General features: G+C 36.0%; 1 protein-coding gene across 5 annotated transcripts in view; it reads right to left on the reverse strand.

Moving 5' to 3' along the window:
- Nucleotides 1-24,982, reverse strand: part of LOC116717212 (CUB and sushi domain-containing protein 3-like) — a 247,843-nt gene that overhangs the window by 199,773 nt on the left and 23,088 nt on the right. For all 5 annotated transcript variants that reach the window (XM_032558427.1, XM_032558431.1, XM_032558430.1 and 2 more), the window contains exons 2-3: nucleotides 21,214-21,436; nucleotides 9,431-9,543 (exon numbers count right to left, since the gene is read on the reverse strand). In XM_032558427.1, coding sequence (XP_032414318.1) covers nucleotides 9,431-9,543; nucleotides 21,214-21,436 — 336 coding nt within the window. The remainder of the gene's footprint in view (nucleotides 1-9,430; nucleotides 9,544-21,213; nucleotides 21,437-24,982) is intronic.

Consider the following 24,982-nt stretch of genomic DNA (forward strand, 5'->3'; position numbering starts at 1 on the left):
TTGACATAATGACAAAAACAAAGTTTCAGTTTCATTGAGATGGATTCATGTTGTCTGTTGTGCATTGCATAAGAGTCACAAATTTAACATCGATTAGAGAAGTTATACAAACAGTTAAGCACAACATCATCCATACTGCAGGCAGGTTTAGATGTAAAATTTTTACTCCATCAAGAAGCTTGTTTATGAACAGCGTCAAGACAGCAATAATAAAACAAAGTAAAGGGGCATCAATTTTGAAAGCAATTTTATCCTTTTTGATATTTAAAAAATGGCATGTTGAAAATGGCATACATCCTTTTCATTAATCGCTGCAAATACCTTTACAGGCTTTACAGCAAAGTCATCTCATAATTACTGATCGCCTTTCAAAATGTTTCCACTGGTCATGTTAACAAAAACGCTACAAGATATAGATGGTCTTCCTTAGGGAAAAAGACTGAAACCTAGCTTTTAAGTAAATACAGTCCAGAGGAGGCAGGGATGCAACAAGTTGCTAAAAATGAAATTATTTTTAATGAGATGTCAGGACAGGTCTGTGGTTCATTCCCAGCTGAGACAAAGCAGGAGTTAGCAGGATTCCAACAGATAACAGCAAAGCTGAAGGTTTTACAGCAAGGATGCTCTGTTTTATCCTTTTGAGCTTTCAAACCCTGATATGGAACATGATAAATCTGGAAATGCTGGCAGGGTTTGGGAAATCTCAGAGCTAAAGCAAGGGATCTACATTCTGAACTGAATACACACAAAGACTGCTGTTTCAGTAATGCTAGGGATGCATTGTGACAAAAAGTGAACTCTAATTATTTTTTACTGTCACTTAGTAAACCTTTTTTTATAGTGGCTGCTCTCACACACGTCTACTGTGGTGTTGCCTCTACTTCTAAGAGAAACATTTATTGAGAGTTCAAGTCAAGACGTAAAAACTTTTTAAATACCGTTCTTATACATTTTTTTCTCAAAGAACAATTTGAATCTCAAGGTCAAAGCTTAGCAAAACATGGAAATTAGCTGCAAAGGTCTAACTGCTGCAACTCTATAGTAAAGAGGAATTTTTATTCCTCTATTGCTTTGACTGATCTTTAAATAAATTTAAATCCCTTTTAGAAAATCTTTTAGTAATCTCCACAAAATCTGCAGAGCCGTTATTCCATCCCACGGTGCAGTGATGCGTGTCTTTTCCAATTCAGCTTTTGCTGGTTATACAACTGACACCAAGTGTTGACAGTTTAGCTTGGGGCAAAATGAGAACTGACAAGAGTTCATGTCAGCAAACATTTAACACCTGTGAGGCTCAGAGTGGATATAATGAGTCATGTTTGACAAATAGTTTTCTTTAAAAATAATTTCAGTCGTGACAGACTTTCACTCCATGCTCAATTCTTTTAATGATAAATATGAATGTATAAAATAAATCTCACATCAAACAATTGGCTCATTTTTCCAAAGGAACTCAGAAAATGTGACTTTATGTGTAATAATCACCTAAAAACCATTTGATGCAGAGTTCCCCAGAAACTTGTTACTGAACACTTTAACAAATTGTGCAGCCTGGTGAAATAATTATTTTTGACATCTCCCATCTGTTTGTGTTTAATTATTTGAACCAACAAAGCAGGAATCAAAAAGACTTGTTCACACATGCATACACTGCACCATGTTCGAATGATCAAAAGAGATGTAGAGATGCGTAGAATGTATATATTTGAGTTAGTGACGCTTAAGTTAATTGCACTGACCGACTTTGAAGTCTGGTTTTCTAACATAAATTTGAGCAAATTATTATTGCAGTTCAGTTATTAATTCACTTTGAACGGCAAAAGCTGATATACTCCTGCTGACATAAACTACCTTAACAATGCTGCAGCAACAGAAAGTGGTTTCAGACCACAGAGACTTTTTCAAAGTTCCTTTTGCAACGTCAGAGTTTCTGTTATTTTGTGCCTGCACTGCACAAACTGAATCCAGCGGTAAACTGCGTTTACAGAACATTTCTTCCTACTTCAAAGAAGAGCTTTGCTGGTACGAAGGTGCCAATCTGCAGAGCAGTGACAAAGCTGGTCCAGTCTAGATAGGTGCCAGGTACTGGTGGAGAATGTAAGTGCAATCCCCAGATACTCTTTGAAGAAAACAACTTTTCAACATCAAAATAATCGGTTCCTAAAGCTGCTTTCAGTGTTTCCTATTTTGCCACAAATTTGGTATATCAGACAAATGTGTACTATGTAAATCTAAACATAAGGAATGAAGAGTTTTTTATGAAATAGCAAGTCTCATCGCATGTTTGTACTACAGTATGTATGTTCTGATGCACCTGTGTTCTGTATATTGTGTGTGTATTGGAACAAAGGGTGGGGATAAGCGTTCTACTGCAGAGAACCTCGCTCCTGAGACAAAGCCATCTCATTGAACATATTCAGTCCTACGGCAGGTCTCCTTCTCAGGCCCTATTGTACTTTTAACCCACCATTGTCAATGCTTTTTTTCCTTTCACAAATTCTTTACTCTTAGACCCCATTGGAACCTTGACACTTAACCCCTAGGAATAATTTTAAAATCCACATTGTGTGCACCATTTCCTTCCCCATATACCAATCAAAACAATTATCATACATGAGAACTGGAGAAGTTTTGGATTGTGGGGCCTAAGAGAGGCAACAGGGCTTAGATTATTGTTGAACTACAGTACAGACCAAAAGTTTGGACACACCTTTTAATTCAATGAGTTTCCTTTATTTTCATGACTATTGATATTGTAGATTCACACTGAAGGCATCAAAACTATGAATAACACATGTGGAAATATGCACTAAACAAAAAAGTGTAAAACAACTGAAAATACCCCTTATATTCTAGTTTCTTCAAAGTAGCAACCTTTTGCTGTGATTACTGCTTTGCACACACTCTGCATTTTCTTGATGAGCTTCAAGAGGTAGTCACCTGAAATGGTTTTCACTTCATAGGTGTGCCCTGTCAGGTTAATAAGTGGGATTTCTTGCCTTATAAATAGTCATGAAAATAAAGAAAACCCATTGAATTAGAAGGTGTGTCCAAACTTTTGGTCTGTACTGTACATATTACTGTATTTAAAAATTCTCTGAATACTATGGTTGATATTCCATGTTAGTACCACCATGCAGTCAAATATATTTTCAACATGTCAACAAAAAAAAGTGGCTTATCTGGTGATTAAACTGTGCATGCTAAAGTATGAGATAATATGTTGCAGGGGTATTTACCTAAGGCAGGGTATTTTTCTAGCCCACAAAAATTCAATAGATCAATCACCTTAAAGTGTGATTACATACAGTAAAATTCTGGCCCTCAAGAGCTCGTGACTTGCATGCTTTAGGTGGTTCAGCAGAGGTGAATGAAAGGAATTATTTCAAGTTCATAACTTAGGAGACAATTCAGCCATTAGGACACCGGCTCTTGAGAACTTAGGGTAATCACACCTGGGCTCGGTAGTCTGACTGAAAACAAAGATAGTCTGAAATCAAATCATGAATAGTCACTGAAAAGCAAACTTACTTCTTTATTTCAGGTTTGAAGGAAAAAAATTCAGAAACAACTAAATTACCAAGAGTCCACCCCCGATTATTAATACCTTAAGTTATTTTTGAACCATTAAAAGTTAACAATCAATAGATAAAGCATTGTATGGAACTTATTTGTGTGTCTGGTGTTTCATAAAGGTACAAAACGAACAGCCTGGTAAATTATTATATGGATTGCACATTGTTTGGCTAGAAAAACATAAAATGGATGAAAAAAATACAGATAGATAATTACTGTATTGGTTTACTGGCAAAGAAAAATTTATCCACTAAAAAAACAACATTTTAAAACTCTGAAGACTGTGAATCACTTTAGCAATTAATTGATTGGAAACTCTGGCTTAGTTTGTTTGTATCCATGGGAATTAAACCTGTTTTGTTTCTAATGTTTTAGCATGATGTGCAATGTTGTTGTAGTGTGAATAAAAAGTTGCTAACACATGAACAGACCAGAAAAAAACAACAACTGGGAACTTGCTGTTCCAGAATGTTACAATTCACGCTGAAAAACAGACTGTACCCTCTGAACCTTGTACCTAAAGATAGCTCTCATTTTAGCTGCCAGATGTTGCAGGAAGATATAGCAGATTGCACATGGATAAATAAAAACTTGGCAACAATAAGACGAATTTTCAGTCTTGAAAAATGCATGTTGTGAATAACGTAAATGGCCTTAATATTCTTTTGAAGTTGTGTATCAAGTAGATTGTGCTCTGAGGCAGCAACATAGGAACTATAGCTAAGACATTGACATTCTATTTAACTAATTTTAAATAGTTGGTTTTAGTCAAAGAAGAATAGAGCAGTGTCCATGATCAAACTGAATGATTGCAACACAAATACACTGCAGATCTAGTAAAAAATAATTCAAAAATAAAACTGTTTTTGGATGAGGGTTCCTCTGCATGGGGGACACAAGTGCTGCTGGATAAAAATGCTAAGTTGGAGTAAAAGCTGGAGCAGAGTGCTTATATAAGTGTGCTTCTATCAGAGATTTAGATACAGGCCGAACTAAACTAATAATCACTTTTTGGCAGATATCAAACTAATTTCTGATATCAATATCGGATTGGGACATCCCAAATATTAATGTTTTATGATATAGCTATCAAAGGACATAGTGCAATTGTAACAATTTTGCTATTTTAGATTACAAAGATTTTAGTTTCCCTTGTGTGTTTTTTCCCCAACTGTATTAAATTTTATGGGATGTCTACATAGACAGTATCACATGCTGATGATTGTGACATCCCTGCAGTAAGAAAAACAGGTATTTGATCATCTCCTGATTTTCTAAGATTGTTAACCTCTACGGAAATAAGAGTTTCAATTTCTGACTTTTTTTTTTCTCCCAGGGTGTAGAACAATTTCAATTTTGAATGGAGGGGCCAGTAGGCCCACATACTGTAAAATCTTGGACAAGAACCCATTTCCTCACAGCTATAAGACTTTGGATTATGGTTAGGGTCTACTACTATAGCAAGCACCCAAAACATACAGGCAACACTACAAAACCAGCACATTCAGGTCATGCAGTGACCTATTCATTCTGCAGAATGATTCTGAGATCACTTCAAGAAACTAAACAAAAGAAAGCTTAGTGTAGTATCAGCATGCAGTGTAACTTTGTGTTAAACTTCAGGGCAAAAAAGCACACATGAATAACAACGTGCACTTAATACTGTACCAGACTTTAAATTTTTATGAGAACCCACACAAGAAATAATGTTTTAGATGCGGTGTTAGCCATCGGCAAACAAGTATTGCTGTCAAGAAGTCCCCAAATAAATTCTCGATCTAACTGAATCCTGCAAAAACAGCAGCTCAGAAACTCCGGGGGATGGCTTTATGTGCAAAACATTCTCATTAAACAGGAAACTAATGCATATAAAGCAATTTTAATCTAAAAGTGTCATAAAACATTACCTGATGTATAAACAGAAGTCATTCTACAGGAAAGCTAAATACACAAAACAATGATATGCTGCATTATAGTGTAACCTACATCTAAATGTCTATAACCTTTTTGGACCTAGAGAGAAAGTAGTACTTGTTTGAAAATTGGGGAAAAAAAGTTAATTATGGACATATTTCGCCTTTTCCACAAACTTATAGTCCAGATAAGAAAAATAGCAAAAGGTTACATGATTATAATAAAGCACTTCACTGAAACACACAGACGATAGAAGTGGGTCTGTCTTGTCTCATTCTACATAGCAGCAGTAAGGAGAGAGTTATGCGAAAAAGTGAATGAGGAATTTCAATTTGAGATTTCTCTGGGGTGAGCTATTTATTTCTCCTGTATATCTAATGACTCTGTAGCCTTTGAAGAAGATGGAAGTTTGACGGAGTCGCAGTGTTGCGAGCACACTTTCCCCACAGGAGAAGCCAGCGTAGACCGGCTTCCCAGCTAGATGCTTCACTGGTTGCTGAGATGAGCAGAGTGTTTTTATGCAGGTGGGGAAAAGTGTACTGACTGAAGCTGTGTTAGATCACAGTGCAAAGCAGCTGGTAAACAACACATGCTCATACACACAGACAGACACTTTTCTGGCTCAACGGACAATCTGCAATGACACAAACAATCTGATTTGGGGGGAAAAAAGAAATTATATTTTATGGGTCAAGTATCCTAAAAACAGGCAGGCACGTTTGAGACTGAGGTTGCAATGCTTTTATTATAAATACAAGAATCACCAAAGGTGAAGCGTATGCTGTGTCATATATATGTCCAGTCAATTTAAGTAGTAGCCTTCATTGCCTGGATGTGTTCCACAAAAGGCCCCAAATCCTAACACCTCAATAAAAGCAGTTTCATCTTTCCAACATTTTTTAAGCAACATTTTTTCTTGAACCCAGAAAGTTTCAAAAGTGGCTCTAATCAGTTTATTCAATTCACAGAAATACTTGATATATCGACAGGCCATTGAGAAATTAGATTCAGTCGGAACGTGTCCTTCATTGCGTCCTTCTTGTAGAGGAAAGATTAAAATCCAATTGTGGTCAAGATTCAATCATCTCTAACACTCTTAAAGCATCACACATTCTTAGTCATAAGAAAGAGCAGCACATACATATTCATGTGAAAGACAAAGCTAACCACTTTGGCATAAAAAGGACAGTGCAGGCAGTGAGAGAGTCAGTATGGCAAGGAGTAAATATTTTATGGGTGAGTTTAGGCTGTTCATGTGTTTTTAAATGATAAACCTAAAAAAGTTTAGTAACGGTTCACTTGCTCTCCTTTAAATTTTCTTAATGCAGTTACAACAAAAGGATCAATTGCTGATTGTAAACAACAGATCACCTCTCCAAATATTGTAGGGCACAAAATGGTGGCCATAACAAATGTGAAAGGTCACCAGTGATGAGACATACAGGAGCAATGTAACACTGTAATCCATGAATAAGGATATGCAAAATTTGTAGATATAAAATATCAGAAAGAAGATTAGGTGCCCTCTTGGCCATAAATGTCAGAATAAATTGTGCAATTCAATACGAGGTTTTATTGATATTAAGTTTTATATAATGTGGATTTTCTGTATGGGGGACAGTTTTAAAATATTCTTAGTACAATATGCTCCTCCTAGTATTTAGTTAAATGGGTGGTACTGTGCATTTTCCAGGCACATAGTGACATTTTATAGCAAAATGAAGTAATTGTTACTTTCAGTTGTAGATATCAAATATGACTTAAAAGAAATTTAACACCACCCTTTGATGACATGAAATTTTAATCTGTAACATAAGACAATTTCCTGTTGTGACACTCTGCCTTCAGCACAACAATGCTCCTTTATTAAGACATTTAGAACAGTTCTAAGCAGTGTTGGGCTGAGATGTAGTTCATTTGATAATCTCAGCAGACTAGTAGTTTCATCAGGTCTTTGCTAATTGCTGCTTCTAGTCTGAAGGGGCTAAGTCAGGGAGTCGGGGTAGAGGGGTGCAATGTGGGGCAGAAGCTAGGCTGGAAACAGCAGCTCCGAGGAGGAGCTTTGTGAGAGCAAGCATTTAGGCACTTCTGAATGGTTCCCACGGGAGATTAAAGTATTTCTCAAACATGCATAAAAGAATCAAAGCAACACCCCAGGTATGTTTTTGACGAGGGAATAACATTATATGTAATAAAGCTTGAAAAAGTCAATTTTATATAATTCCTCCTCTCCTTACCCATATAAATGTCCTTTAGTAGTAAATTTTTGTAGCCAACAACAAGCTCCACAAATCCAGGCCTTGAGGGCCGGTGTCCTGCATCTTTTAGATGTGTCCATGGTTCAATATACCTAAAGACTTGACTGAATCACCAAGGAGACACATCTAAAAGTTGCAGGACACTGGTCCTCAAGGCTGGGATTTGACCCCTGTTCCAGATGGATAATTCACTACTCTTCTTATAAGAATGAACATTTATATCAACAGGTTTGTTTGTTAACAAAGATTCTTGTACTAAGCAATATCACACGTTTTAGACAGAATTCAGGATAAATATTCATTTTGAATCAACAACTCTGTGGTCAAACATTTTGACAATTGAGTGTTTCCTGAGGACAATGATCCTAAACAAATGCAAACTGTTTTTGAAATAGACAGAGCTTCTGCAGCAGCCTGTCCTCAAACCTGCAGAAATAATTTTTTTTTTCTCATCCTAAGACTTCAAATAATGTAACATTATCTTGTCATATTCTTAGTTTATAGGACAAACACAAGAACTGATGGTGACTAAAACATAATTTTAAAGAGGAGTGGGACTTGTAGGAATTTATGCTGCAATCTGGATAATGTACTGCCACGCTAGACGATTAAAGAATGAGTGATATACCTAAAAGGCTGAGCTGTGCAGAATATGGGATGGGTTTATCATTGCCATATTAGAGCGTTGGCTCAATCCTTAATCTGACTCCCACATCAAAATAACGACAAAACTTAAGATAAAATGGCCGCAGAATAAACTGGAGCATTTCCACATGTATACTAGTATTTTTTTAACCATATAAGTTAGCTTGTAATTTTTTAAAAGGTTTTTAAAAGAATAAAAGGTAGATGGTACAAAAGACATCATGGTGAGAGAATGTTCAAATGGACAAATGGCTTTGTTAAAGGTCTTAGAGTGGTAAAGTCTGGGGTAGGCGAAGAAAGGAGAAGAAACTAATTAGAGGTAGGGAGAGTGACTGAGACGAGAAGATATGTTTATCAACAGTCATTAGCAGTCAAGTCCTACTAATGACCACATCATTTGAGTCAGGTGTGTTGAAGCAGACATCTAAAAGTTGCAGGATACCAGCCACAGAGGTCTGAATTTGAAGAAACTGATATAGCAGTAAGATGCTGACAGCAAAGAAATAGGTAGAACAACCAAGACGATAGATTCAATTAGAACATCATAAACAAGAAATAATAAATACAAACATTGATGGGGGAGTAAACAATTGCATCAGAGGTCTGTGATCACAGAGAGCGATAGTTTATTTTTAGAAAGTTCTCCACAGCTTTGCTTCTACAACGATATCTTGGTACATCAATTAGTTCAACTAATTCCCATTGCCATCTGCTTTGCAATATTAACTGCACCTCTGGAGTAGCAAATGAGGTTCAGAGATTTTAGGGGCAGGGATGTTGATTTAGAAAATATGAGAATGATTTGCCTAATTGAAACACCTAACTGTTCCATAACTCAAGAGCAAAGTCCCAGAGTAATCGGTTAGATTAAGTGTGATCACACCTTTCTCTCTCAGGAATAGGTGGTCTATTTTCCCCATATTGATGGATTCTTCCTTTTAAATGAAGAGCCATTTATGCAGAGCTGCCTATTTCATGTAAAAGACTGTCTTTTTCTTACGGTAGGAGTCAAAGAACAGAAATGATGCTGTTCTTACCTTCATAAGCCACCTTAAATCCATGAGCGCTTACTGCAAAGTCACTGGTAAGCCTCAATGAAAAAATGGAATCAGAACTGGTAACAGGCGGAGGGATGGTAAATCCTGTTAACCTGCAGACAAGAGAGGAGACCTCAGTTCTGAATGTTTGAGTTCAGTCACAATGTAAGCACAATAACTATCAATACTTGTAGTTCACATCAATACATCAATACTTTCATATTGATGAAATTGTGCCTGATTCCTCATTCCTGGTGAAACTGTTAGATTGATCAAACACATTGCATAACATTCCATGAAACTTTTTTTTGCAGACACCACACCACCTAGAACACAAAGTCCCATTTTGAAACATGGTGGTGGCAGCATCATGCACAGGGAATGTTTTATATCAACAGGTACAGGGAAGTTAGTAGGTGGAGGCAGCCTGAGGTACAACACGTTCACAAAACATACAACCAGAAGTACAATTGAACTACTGAGATCAAGGGACATTCATGTCCTGGAATGGTCAAGCAAAAGTCAAGACCTAAATCCAAGCAAGAATTGCAGACTGCATAAACACACACAATCCAATTTGACAGAGCTTGAGCTATTTAGCAGAAAAGACATATCAACCTGTAGATTTGCAAATGTGGCAGAGACACTCTCAAATTGCTGTAAAGGTGGTTCTAAAAAGTATTCATTCAGGTTTGCTGAATACAGCTGCATACCACACCTCATTTCTTTTAGTAGCAACTGTATTTTCTATTTGTAACAATCATTCCTAATTCCTAATGTACTACTTGCCTTTTACACTTTGGGAAAAAAGTTATGCAAAAAATACATGTACAAAACCTTCATAACAAATAATGGCATTGTTCAATCTAAAGAAAACAAAAACTTTCAGAACTGAGATGAAGTGTAACAACTGGTAATAAACCAGAGTACTATTCTATCAAAACCCAAGTAGGGAACCCGCCAGTATTGTCGAAGATGTTTCAGGGCTCACAGCTATATTGTAACAGTCTGATTCATTGCTGCATTTCAAATTAGGTGCAGATCCAAACAAATCCATTTACTTTCATGACATCGTAAAAGAGATGTGTAGCTGACCATTTCTCAGCAGAAGCTGCGGATGTTCTATCGACCTTTCACAGCAGTGAGCCGGGCTGCAAAACATGAAGTCAAACTTGTGTGCAGTAGTTGCCTCATGTTCCATTACCTCTTATTGCTGGTTTTGAACCCATTTAAGACTGAATCTCAACTTGACAAGAAGCCAGGTAAATAATGTCTGTAGCTTGCCAAACTTTGAAAACAGGAACCCTCACAGTGACAGCAAAAGAGAGGGGGCTGTATTTACAGCTGCAATAGAGTTTCCAATTACAGCACAGTGAACTGTGCAGTAAATAATTACCCTTTTTGAAGGTACTCACAGCATGTCCAGACACTACCAGCGGCAAGCAGTGATGCAATTTTAAACACAGGAAACATAACTTAAGTGTGACCTTGCAAGATGCGCGATCACTCTAAAGACTATTGTACTCAATTTATAAGGAACTTTGGTTTAAATTAAAAGTGAAGGCAAGCTTGGGGTCTATAAGAGTCTATGTTTGTGCATTTCAAATGATAAACAGCAAAGGAAAGAGGCAGGACGCCATTTATTTGACACTTTGTATCCCTTTACTGTCTAAGGTTTCTGACTAAACGCATCTGCTTTTACCGTTTAAAAACTGGTCACATGCTAAACTTTATAGGAAATATGTTTTACTTTGCAGGCTCCACACATATATCAAGCTGAAAAAATTAAATCAAACTTAGCATTAACTTAAAGGGAAGATCTACAAATATAAATTAAAACATTAACAATTTTAGTCTCACACTGCAGATTTGTAGAAATTGCTAGTGTGCAAAAGAATTTACTTTATGAAGAAAAATGTCATGAACCAATATACAAGTTCACTCTGACCTTGGTTCAGAACTACAAAAGTAACACTTACAAGCTGCATCATATACCAGAAAGCCTTTAGTAACAAAATTCACTGCTGTGTCTGCAGGGGGTGAAAAGGAGTAGGAGGAACCCACAGTACTTTTTTCAAGTTCAAGTAATGTATTTTCAAAGAATAACAGTTTGATGTGTAGCTTGGAAGTCTTTAAAATTACCCCCTTTCCCAAAGTTTGAAGAGGAGGATCCATGGGGGGACTAATTACTGGCTGAGAAAAACAGAACAGAATAGGACAATCAGAGGTTGTGTGGCGACCTGCTCACACACTGATGGGCCAAAGGCACCCACCAGCTCAAATGCATTGCAGACTGAGGCAGAAAAAAAGCCCTTACCTGCAATAGTAACAGAAAAGAGAAAAATATGAACACCTAACAAACCTGTTATCACTTTTAAAAAGCTGATTGGTGCATTATCTGTGAGTGGACTGAAAATGAAGATAAAATGTGCAGAACAGGAAAAAGATGTGCTGCTATGGCAACATGTGATACAAAAGAGGAAGGACAAGCAAGAACAGATGCTGAGCTGCAGCAACATGCAACTGATGAACAAGATCACAGCTCTTCAGGATCCAAAATTCAGACAACTGGAACATAAATGAAAAAATACATAAAAACATGTGGTCAAGTGATTAATACGTGAGGACAACAAAAAGGAATGGCAAAAAATAAAACTGGTCCTGAAGACAAAATAAAGAGAAGATTCCATCTTGCAAAACATGAATGTATGCTTGTTGATTTGTATAGATATGGACAGATGTCCACCTTAAAAACACAATTAGAGAATTTTAATTTGCAGATGGATTGTTTTAATTTAATTGTTTTAATTGTTTCAATTAGGAGAGGGATAAGTAAGGTTAGATCTGTGTTAAATCACCCCTTGATCTAAGCATGGGTCTAACATAAAACAAAGCAAAAAAAACCTCAAAAGGCTCTCACACCAATTACAGCCTGTTGCTTTGGCAACAAGATCATCTGGTGAGTAGATGAAAAATGTCAAACAATTAAACACCAATGGTTTCCTTGTCTTCTCGAACCTAAGAGCCCATGATTTAGATATTCAAAAGAAGTGTGCACAAAAATTACTTTTGAGTTTGAGCATCAACAAAAATATGCTAAAATAGGCTGTAGTTTTAGCTTGAGGAGGTCAAAATAAAAATACTTATTTCTATCATTTAAATGAAGCAACATTTTAAAGCAGCTGAGGAAGTATATCAAAATGTGAGCAGTAGTTTTTATGACTAGGTTTGGCTGAAATGATATAAAATATAAGGATATGCTGAGAAATTGGCTGGTGAATGAAAATCTTTAATTCAAACTCGTGCAACACAATCAGTGACCAGCCAGTCGGAAACTCAAAAGCCAAGTCTTGTTTTGCAACAAGAGTAATAAGAACACTCTTTGGTGCAAAAGTTATAACAGAGATGATAACTCTGTGTTAAGAATATAGACATTTAAAGATGAAACTAGAAAAGCCACAAAGGCTTAGGAACCTTGTAAAAAGGAAACATTGTTTTCACTGGAGGCCTCAGCAGCTTCTCAGTTGCTCAGTTTTATCATTTCAAACTTCAGCCTCTGTGAGTCATGAAACACATTTAATTGGAAAATGTTAGAAGCTTTTGGAAAATTTCAGAGTTGTACACACTGTGGAGACTGCGGTTTGCCACACTAATTGTGCTAATTGTTAGTTAGCATAACAATGAGCAATTAATTAATTATAAACTTTTCAGAACAAAAAGGCTTATTCAGTTCTCTATTTACATGAGTTAAATTGCTGCATATCAGTAAATCTGAAATGTTGTCTCTTTGATAGTGTTTATTTTGAATTAATCTTGGAGAACAATTAAATATTCAGCTTAATGTTACACTTTTAGTTTAAGCCTTGCAAAAAAATGATTTGTTCAGGAGTCAAAAAACTTGCAGCATCATTAAACTTGATGCTGTTTCTGTTGTCCGTTGGATTTTGACTGACAACCTTTTCCAATCCTCACATGATTGTACTGTAATTGTGTATTTTCAGTGATCCAGGGAGAAACAGCTTTGTTGCCTTTATCAATTTCAATTTGAGCAATAGATAGAAAAATTATTTTGGATGTTGATAATAGTAGTACTAAAAGTAAAAGTGGAATAGGATGAAATCGGTGTCGACAGGTCCAAAAAATTGAAATCAGCCACAAAACTGAAATATCTTGGATCATATTTTAACTTCTAAGGGTAGCTGTAATTTAACATTTTCAGCTAGCAAAGATTTACAGCTAATTCTAAAATTATTCTCGTTTGTTTGAATATGATATGAAATGACAAGTAGTTAACCTCTTTGAGAACCTTTTAAATTTAAGAGCTTTGTTGGCAGTGAGGCAATATTTTCAACATATAAAAAAAATTACTTCACATAATGATTTAGTTTAAATTTGAGCAAAATATCCTACTGCATCTTCCTGTGGTTTTATTTATATTATAATACTGTGTCTGTTAACACTCTAGAATTTGTTTAAAATATAAAATATGCCAGATCATTTGGTGTTTGTCAGAGAATACTAACCTTTTTTTTTTTGCTTTGACATGTGATAAAAGCAAGTTCAACAGAGGCCACAGAAGGTCAGAACCACACAAGTAAAAAAAATCTTTCATAAAAGCCCACAAAATAAAAACTTTGAAGTGCCAGAACAAGTTTCAAGATCCAATGTTACACACTCTGAGTTACACTACAAGTGTAACTCAGAGAGAGAAAGAGAACATAGAGAGAGAGAGCAGGTGTCATGCATCTGCATTGGTTTCCAAACCAACCTGAAATGTCAATGAAGGTTTAGAGACACCAGGTGCCTGAGCAGCTACATCGTCCCCTGCTTATGAATCACAGCAAAAACAGTGGCAAAAGAATGAGTGTATGTGCCTGGGAACAGAGGGCCAATAATTGGCTGGACAGATGCAGCCTTTGCTTCCACCTGAACACACTACATCAGCCCTAAAGGCAGCTGTCACACATTCCCGCCACCTGATTAGTGTGTCGGGGAAGGAGTGTGCCATAGAGGAACAGAAGAGGGAGACGGAAATGATGTAGCTCAATTTGTCTAACTCTGTGTCTGTCTTTCTCCATCTGTCTCTCGTTCTATGTTGCATTAGCTCTGAATCACTTTGTTTCTCATTTCATGGAATCATTTATTATCTCAAATGTTCTTTTTAGGATTGATTCGTTCATGCTTCCTTTAGATGTATTTTTGAATTATTGATTCTCAGCAACAACATGCTGTCACCTATGTAATAGAAAAAGTGTTATGACCGGTATTGCCAGCCATAATTTAGCAACCAGCTAAATTACACTGCTTGCCTTTGGTTTGTTGTGTGAAACATGAAATGAGAATACAATGCTTATCTGTTACTAAGGTGAATAATGACCCACACAACAGCCTCAAGCTAGGAATAAAAGAACACATTTAAAAAAAATCCAACAGCAATTAGAAGTTTATAAGCCTCATACATTGCAGCATTTTTCCTGAGTCATAACATTTTTATTGCATTAAATCATAATCTTCTCACTCTCTCTCCCTCATTTCAAAATGCTTTTTACATCAGTGCTTTCTCTAAATGACTTTTTACGTATACTAAATTGTTCACTTTGGGTCTTTTTCACTCAGTAACACCCTCAGCACTGAGGAGTGTCATTATCAGTGCAGCATGGTAGTGTTTTAGTTTACTGATTGGAAGAAAAAAAAAAAGATCAGTCAACCATTCCGGTCAACAACCTATTTCTTATGGTATATTTACTTATGTGGCATTTTCACCTAATTTGAAATTTTACCTTTTTAGACTCTTAGAGTCTACAGCTCAACGTTGGTGTGTTGTAGAAGGAAAAATTTTAAAACTTGTGAGACATGGATCTTGAGGACCAGAGTTTGGGAACACTAAGCATAAAAAATATAGAAAGAGAGTCTTCATGTTGTCAAATTTTAATATTGTCCAAATGAGTCAGTGAAAAATATTGATAATTTTTGTCATTAACTACATAATTAAAAATGCTGACAACAAAAACAGTAGCTGCTCTTTAAAACTTGCCTAATAAAGCAAAAAGTTCCTATTGTTTCTATATCAGCCGAGGAATGGACTCGCAGTCCATTTCAGGGACAAACTCTAAAATTAGCAGCAAAAACTTACAAGTAAGTGGAGTTAAAACGTTAAAAATTGTTAGCAAAAGCTTATTTATGTTAAAATAAAATTAAGTTGATTGTATGCAAGTCAAGTCCGGTTAAAGCTGCAGTATGTAACTTATATAGAAAAAATTTGTTTTACATTTAAAACTTTCACTATATCATGACAGTATAAAGTGAGAGAGAAATCAGTAAGAAAAAAAAAGAATTGAGCTACTCTTATGAACCTGCTGTCATACAATACAATCAAAGCCAGGAGGGGGGCTTCAGTGCTGTCAGTCCAACTCATGTATACAATAGTAAGTAAGTTGTTTCTCCGCCAATAGCACACTGAGCAGCACATACATGAAATTGATTGACAGAGCTAAGACCCTCCTGTTGGCTCTGATTGGTTGCTTTTCTCCCAGAGTGGTGCATTCATGCAGACAGCAATTATATTATTGGGAGGAGGTGGAGGACATTATCTCTCACATTATCTCTCTCATGCTGTCACAACATGGTGACCATTAATATATAAAATCAAATTTTTGTAAAAGCCAAACTGCAGCTTTAATAAATGCATGTAAGCACAATGATGAAATTAAGAAACTTTTAAGTGATAATATGAATGTGCAGCTAAATTACAGTGTAAAACTGAAATGTTTGTCTAAACATATGATTCAATACAAGTTTGTCGCTGGAAAAACAGCAGTGGAAAGGCTATTATAATGAGAACACAGTCAGAGCTTGGAAACAGTGAAATGAAAGACATCATTACCCAAACTATTTCCACTCCACTATTCTCAGCATATAATTTCGACAGAATAATAAGCGATACAACCAGACGTTCTCAGGCATGAAGGATTTAGCTAAATGTAAACGCATCACAGAGTTAGGGGGATGGTGGAAATGTCTCAGAGCAAAGAAAATACACATATCAATAGAGAAACACCCCAATCAGGCAGATGATGCTGATGTCCAATTTATGATAGTTGTTTTTGTCATGTTCCCTTCTGAATTTCAACATTAACTGATTAATTAATGCAATAAATAAATTAAACGGGCTCTTTAATCTTCACTAAGGTTTCTATTTATGCTAACCTGAAAGGGCAAGCGGAAGAGCTGTCTGTCTTTATGTCCAATTATTATTATTTTTGTTCAAAATAATGTGGAAACTGCATAACTGCATATCAACATACATGGCAAAAAAAAAAAAGCAAACAATTTAAGATGCAAAAGTAAGTATCATGAACAATATTGGCGAAGTACACAATTATGTCCATTGCTTCTTTGGTTGTACTCTGGCTAATTGTAGTAATTTCCCTTGCATTCTTGATCATGAAACTCTTGAAATACTCAGTCTGCTCAGAAAATTCCCAACAGTCATTTGTGATCACCGATTAATATTCAGAAACGGTGCAGCACACAGCAGTGATATTTTCAGAGCTTCAGGTGGGATTTACTGATGCCACCTGGCAATATTTAAAGACATGACTGTTTATGAATGGAGTAATAAACAGCGTTTTGAGATCCAATTTCACAACACTGGCAGCAGGGACCAAAATTTAATTTTCTACCACCCTCTGTGGAGGCTGGTATGTCATTCTCAAGCTACCATTTGATCTAAACACCTTTGTGTTGTCTAGGTTACCAAAGAAAATAAATAAACAGGATGAATTCAAGACTTAAATGTTTTCTGCCAGATAGCTAGACACATTTTTGAAATAAAACAAAACAGCATGTTATTGGAAGATTAAAATAACATTCAGAGCAATGTTAATCATATAACAAATATTTTCTTGTGTTCATAGAAAATAGAGAAGGATTAAAATGATTGTTCGACAGTTGACTAATAAGTAAGTATATCAACAGATTATTTAACTACTTTTAGTTGCCACGCTACTTCTGAATAACTATTTTCTATAGCAGTGCACAATACTCAGGTTTCTCTCTCAGCTGTTGGACTCAAGCAGTGGCCACAATAGTTGCCACATTGGCTCAAAATGGCAGCGACTGACATTTACCACCCCTGATTGATGATTACATAAAAATAAGAAACTTGGAACATTGGACATTTTTTGTTTCTGTCAACAAGAATATTAAAAAGCAAAACATAAGTCTGCAGTTTCAACATCGGTTTGCTGGTGCTTTATGCGTGTACCTCCTGATGAAAACTGTTTTTTGCATTGGCCTAGCAAAAGTTTTGTGCCTATAGAACAAGATTCATGTTGCAAGGCTCAGTGCTTCCACCAGTGGAAGACATAAAAATGTAGAGATTAGTTTCTACCACTGGAACCAGCTTGATGAAAAAGCTCCCAAAATACATTTCCATGTTGGGACTTTTTTTTCTAGTTTTCGTTAAGGGGATAATTAATTGCTAACAGAAGGGGTTGTAACAGCAATTATGAAATTACCCCTTCCAGGCAGAAAATAAACAGTCCCACATTTACATGCAATCCAATACAGAAAATGTAACACTGTAACAAAGAAGCAGCCTAAACTTTCAGTTTTGAGCATAGTTTCAGCAAATCAATATCTTTTTTTAAATTAAGTGCATCGTCTATGTAAATATAGCCTTTCATAACAATACATTTTTATTTATATTTTCTCTATCAAAAGAGGTATTTTTAATAAATTTACAGAATTGCCTTGAAAATAAATTAGCTCTACAGTTCATTTTATATAACCTCAGCTTAATTTGAAAGTCTAAAGAATATTTTTTTTTGGCACAAAACTAGTTTCTACTTCTCATCGTATATGACAACTATCCGTCGCTCTTGTGTGAAATAGCTTTTTTATCCCTTGAAATTATGTTGTAAATTTTACATGGTTCTATTTTTTTTTTAAGTCCATACTGAAGGAAATTGCTTTTTGTTGTTTTCTTTTCCTTTTAAAAATACGGCTTAAATTGCAAGAGCAAGTTTTTGGTCCCAGAAAATATTTACGAGTAATAGAAAAACATGAAAAGACAAAATAGCTGAATAAAGTAATATTATCAGTACGTGCTTGGACCTAGAGGAAACTGACTGACACAGAATAATTAGCTAACTAGGAGCAGGTGTGCAAGGAGCAACATAAGGCAAAAACAATATACAAAATAACGAGAAGCAGGGCGGGACATTCAATTAAAATAATAAACTAGCACCAGTAAGCTGATATCCTAATAAAGAGTCAATACAAAGAACATTTAAAAATAAATAAATAAATAAAAAGGGAGGAAGAATGGAAAACAGACCTCACAGAGATTAACACAGCAAGAGGGGCTGGCAATGGGATTAATTTTAAAACCTAATTTCAACAAAGAAACATTAAAGCACAACAAGAAGTAAATAAACTAAATCATTGTTATTAACAAAGATTGGGTCTCCTACCGTCTCTTTGGATCTCTTGTAAAAAAAAAAAAAAACGTAATGTTGACAAATGATGCTGTGATGCATTTAGGGAAACTGCGGAATTCTCTATTTTTCTTCTTCTTGTTGTCATTTCGGTCAGACTGTACGCAAAAAGCGCAGTGCTGCCATTCACTGACGCAAATGGCGTACTACACAACTTAATCAAAGCGTTAAATTAAGCTTAGTACTTAGTACTATCGTCATATACACTTCTTGCTGGTGTAATGTAAGTAAGGTTTTAATTAACACTGAATTAAATCCCAGATTGAAGACAATTAAAAAGAGGATTCTGTAATGTACATTGTAGTGTTTTCACTATTACCTCTGATTACAACAGAAAAACCGAAATATATATAATTTATTCAGTTTGTATTTTTACTGTGGTGCCAGTTATGCAAAATTGCCAGGAGATGTTTGAATTTGAGAAACCCAGACTTTTATGGACCATAGTTTGACTAGTTGTTAGTTTGGTAGTGTGATATCTGTTACGTCTTGCTCGCCCAAATGTACTAGAGAATATTACAAAATTCCTATGTAGTGGCTGATTTCAGCACAAAGACTCGCATATTATAGAAAACATCTTGTATATTTCAGACTACAGATGTTAGATGTCAGATTTATTGAACTAAATCTAACTGTTGATAACTCCTTTTGCAAGCCTGTCCTTCAGAAAATATTATGCAACACAGTAGCACAATCTCTTCAAAACCTAATGTGATTCATCCCCTACAGTAAAGTATCAACAGTGATTCAACTCTTGAGTTGTTCCAGCTTATTGCCACTCTTTACTATATGTCCTTCTTTGTAGTAACATGTGACCTCAGCCCACTTCCACTGCAGTAGAGTTAAGAACGACAAAAGAGACAGAATAAAAGTTATGTAGCCCTGTTGGAGGCATTAAATCTTTGACTACTGGCAGGTTTAAAATCTATGCTTCCACATTTCTCTTTCAACTTTGATTATTTTAATGTAACTGAGCCAAGTGAAATACACTGAGACTTTGGCACAGCAAATAAAATGCCATCTCACATCAAAACATTGCACAGATATGAATCTCATATCATTAATATCTTTTTCCTTAAAGGGTTTTTGTCCTTAAAGGGTCCTTTTGTCCTTACAGGGTGTTGTTGCTGTTGTTGCTGTTGTTGTTGTTGTTGTTGTTGCTGTTGTTGCTGTTGTTGGCTTCATCTACTAAACCCCACCCAAAGCCGACTGACTGCTTGACTGGGCTCCAACATACCAGAACAGGATATGGTGACCACAAAAACTTAGTTAATTAATTAGTTGGAACAAAAATACATCTATATGTTTTTACTGTTTTAACAATTCAATGTTGAAATAAAAACAATTTTAAAAATCCAGATTTTAATCTGCACATCAAGGTCTTTTTTTTTCCTATCATCAAATTCAAGTTTTGCTTTGCTGTATCCTCACAGAAACACACGCAGTGTCTTTAAGACAAATATTAAAAAAGGCACCTTGACAATGCAGTGACCCAGAAAACCCCACTTCACTTAAATGTCAGGCTTTTGTATGAATCCAGAAAGCACACTGAGTAAACAGTTGTTTGCCTATCCAGTAACCAAAGCAAAGAAATAACAGTTTTTTAGTGTTTGATGTTCACATTTCTCTCCACCTTTGTCTCCTCCTGTGAAGTACTAGAACAAAGGATGGTAGCGACAGAGTTTGACCCATCCATCACTAAAACTAAACCAGCATGTTCATTCAAAAATAATGCAGAGGTTGGGGGTATAAGTGTCCTGGCTGATAGGACTCTTTGCTTTGGAATCAAAAGGCGGGACTTTTTAAAGTGGGCTTCATGAAAGAGACGCCTCTGGCTTTTATTCACGCTATTGTTCAAGTTCCATTTGCTACACACACCACCTAAGACCATCAAAGCAATATACAAAAACTCAAGTCAATGTGCTACATTTTAAGGACTGTTTTGGTATATTAGGCTGAATAATATAAAATAAAAGATAAACTGTTCATCTCGCAAGTTAAATTGCAATGAAGGTCTTCACATTTTTTTTAAGGAGGCAGCTCCATCTACGCCAGACTGTGTCAGAGAAGAGCTGACGCACAATACTCGTCTCACTGAGCACGCCTGACTTGCCTGACACCTCCCTGACAAGAATAAACAGTCTCTGTCATGTGTACATTAAGGTTGACCTTTCCGTCAGAAGTGATCACTGAAGACTTTTCTTCCTCACATCTCTCCCATTCCTGCCTCCCAGCTTTTAAATGCAGCCTTCAAGGTGTTTGACTTCAGGGCCGCCTTCTTACCTCGTTCTGAAGTTAGCCGGCTGTGGATGGCCGTCATACAAAGATAAAAAGTCATATTCCTCCTCCACGGCGAAAGATTGAAAAACTATATGAATCCTGTTCCCCTTCTCGGCGACAATCACCCAGGTACAGTTCGCTCCATTTGGATATCCATAAGGAAATCCGGGGCTTTCTATAGTCCCATTCCACCCCTTTAGTGTGCCTCCACAAGTATGGATAAAACCTGCAGAGAAAGAGACCAGAAATCAGGTTAGAACTGAATTCATAATAACAAAAGGATGTAAACATGAGAAAATATGCAGTTCATTTCAATAAACCTTGCGTGCAATAAAGAAAAAAGAAGGCAAAAATTAACATTCAAATGTGGATACATTGCAAAACAAGGTTTTATTCAGACGATTGCCTACACCCTTTAAAGTTCAGGTGAAATATTTTTTCAACCAAGAACAAATTATTCAGAAAATCTACATTGCTCTCAGCTGGCAGAAGCTGTGAAGAAAAGCTGGCAACCAGCTAATAGTGTGCCAAGTTTTGTATTTTCACTTGCGTTCTCTGCTCTCCCTTCAAATTAAAAAAGAAATAAGACGGAACACCTGCTGCTGCGATAATGTGAAGAAGATGCATAATTGTAGATGAGATTTTTTTATATATATACTTTATTAAACAAAAAGCTTGAGATACATTATTACAGCTCATTTTTCTGCAGAATGTCAGGAAGCTCCAGAGAACAGCTACAAGCCGGGCCATTCAATTTGCTTCCAGAAGCTGTTCACAGTTCGCCTACAAGACATAGAGCTGCTTTGCACCTTAATGCACTAGCTTGCTGAAAATCAATACCCTCATACGTATTGGACATTATACAATCACTGTCAAACTATACTAATCTGAGAGCCTGGCTAACGAGAGGGGTGATGATGGAAATGTGCATATGTGCTAAGCAACCCAAATGCATGAAAAAGTATCTCTATGGTGCCTCTATGTAATTTTTTATATTTTTTTTCCCAATATAGCCATAAGCTTCAATGTATGCAGTGGGATTGTATGCAATACAACACAAAGTTGTGAAGTGAAAGAAAAATAACAAGTTTTTAAAAATGTTTTGCAAAAAAAGTAAAAAAAATACATTAGAAAATTGTGGTATACTTTTGTATTCAAGCATTCTGAGGCAATACTTTGAAGAACCAGTTTTCACTATTATTATAGCAGCAATGTTTTTTGTGTGTGTGCATGTCTTTACCATCTAACATGTTTTCTTCCAGGTTTCCCTGGAAGAAAGATAGATAGATAGATAGATCTTGGTCTATCTAACAGAGAAACCTGGATGTAAACCTGACTTTCCTCCAGGTTTCTCTTTAGCAGCTTCCTTGTTGCTGTTAAAGAGACACATTACCACAGCATGTAGTTACTACCAACATGTCCCTCTTTTGGAATGTTGTGTTAAGGGTAATGTTCAGAGTACAATTTTTTTTTATTACACAGCATTTTGCAAGGAAGCCAGTAAGTTCTGTTTCAGCGTAATCTCGCCAAAGCACCTTCTTTGATGTCCCTTATATTGCTTTTAACAAACTCCATACAGGATGTTTATAGAGCTTTCTGTCTTCACTGGCTTATCTTTAGCTGTAGTTATGCAGTAAATAGATTCTTGCTACTGAGCTGTGAATTTCTGCAGCTTTTCAAGAGTTACCACGAGCCTCTTGGTAATGCCACTTGTCCATTTTCAAATGAATTGAACAATGGTGTGAAAATGTCCAAAGTTTGGAACATTGCCATTTAACCTAACCCTGTTTCAAATTTCTCCACAAATGTATCTCTTCTTATTTCTGTGTAGTGGTTCCCTTTGTTTTCATGATTCTGTTTGTTCTCTGATGTTCTCTTACAACCTCTAAAAGCTTTGGAGAACAGCTGCCTTTTTTTATTTATTTGTTTTTTACAATGACTAAATCAGTGACTTCAAAGGTCACTGATTGGATGATTTCTGAAGCAATTGGTTGCTCTTCATTTATCTTGGAGGTATTAGAGAATAACATGCAGAATGCTAAAGTATGCCACACTTTTTGTTTTTATTTGCAAAAAAAAAGTCAAAAGCATATATCTTTATTCTTCCACTTCACAATTATCTATAATTTTGCATTGTTCTGTCACATAAAATCCCAAAGGAAGTCTGTGGGCCTGTTCTACAAAAAGTTTGCACAAACTGGTGCAAACGTGATGGCAGTGAAACCACGTAATCAGAAAGTACAAAATACTCAGAGGAGAATATGCAAATGTATTGATTTGCCACCTGCAATGCCATTTATCAAACCAGAATCAGATTGTGGGTGCTGTTTTTGTGTCTGTGTTAATCACATCTGAAAAACAGGTGCAAACTATCTGCACACACTGTTGCGAACAGGAGGCATAGATACAATGACAGAAACATATCTTGTCACATATTTGGATCATTTAAAGAATGTGAAATAAGAATAATAACCCACATCTTTACCCTCCAAATTTCCTTTGCAGGGTTGTATGAAGCTCATTATGGCCTTAACTTGGCTGGTTATGTTTGGGTCAAGGACGCATCTAATATCCCTTATTTCTAACAGAAAGACTAAATGGTGTTTATAGCTTTTTTGATTGATATTCAGATGTTCTTATTGTTGTGTTGTACCTTGTTGTATACTTATTTAAATTAAATGTATTATTATTATAATATGCATCCAATATAACAACTTTCTTCTTCACCTTTCTTTTACAATCTCTCTGCTCTCCAGCACCACTTTTGCACGTGTAATTAACTACACTGGCAATTTTTGTAGATCATGTGCAACACACTCACTTACTCACTCAAGTACTGCATGTACTTTTTTTTTTCTTGCTCACTTATTAAATGTCCCTTATTTGGAATTGTTGCAGATCAAGCTGATTGACGTTTGTGGTTATAAATTGACTAAGTGTGGAAAAGTTACGAATACTTTTGGCAGGCAGTGTATGTAATTTTGTTCTCACAAAAATCGTACTTCCCTTCACACATCCACATCCATTATACTCGCACATTAAAGCAAACAATACACTGATATGCTCCCGTACACACTGCGTCACAGTGCAAAAACTATGCCCTGTGTTTTTATCTTAGTCTATCTTGCATGTTGTCTAATGAAATCCAAACTTAATTAAGATGCATGGCTTCGCCTGCACAATTTACTCCTTGTGTAATTAGCTTTTCACACTTGGTAGGTAAAGGATGTTTTGCATAGAGTTGGCCAAACACGCACACACACGAGCTGGAGTATTGGTGTGGGGGTGGGGAAATATAGATCACTTGGCAGCTATGCAACTAAAATGGCCTCTAACTTCACAGATGGTAGCAATTTTTTATTTTACAAACTGTCAAAATGTTGAATTTTTAAATCTGAACAGTGAACAGTGTTTTGTCTTTTATCAAAATGTTCAGCTTCCAGCCTGTCAACAGTTGGTTTTACTTATGAAAACAATTTTATTTTTAAAAACTGTGCATTTCACTGATCAAATTTAACTCACAGGATTCACAGGAACTTGGAACATCAGACAAACTAGTGTACGTCTCCGTATGTTATTTTAATAATTGCTACTTCCCCTGACCACTTTGGTGTGCTCCACTCATACATTTTATCTTTCATATAGTGTAATAAACATTGGGCACACATTGTGATTTTTTTAGGACACACTGATGCTCAAGAAATAAAAAAATACCATGTATGAACTCTGATTGGTTCCACTCCAAAGAGCAAACAGGCTAATCATGGCAAAT

Source organism: Xiphophorus hellerii, chromosome 3, assembly GCF_003331165.1.
Source record: "Xiphophorus hellerii strain 12219 chromosome 3, Xiphophorus_hellerii-4.1, whole genome shotgun sequence".
NCBI lineage: Eukaryota > Metazoa > Chordata > Actinopteri > Cyprinodontiformes > Poeciliidae > Xiphophorus > Xiphophorus hellerii.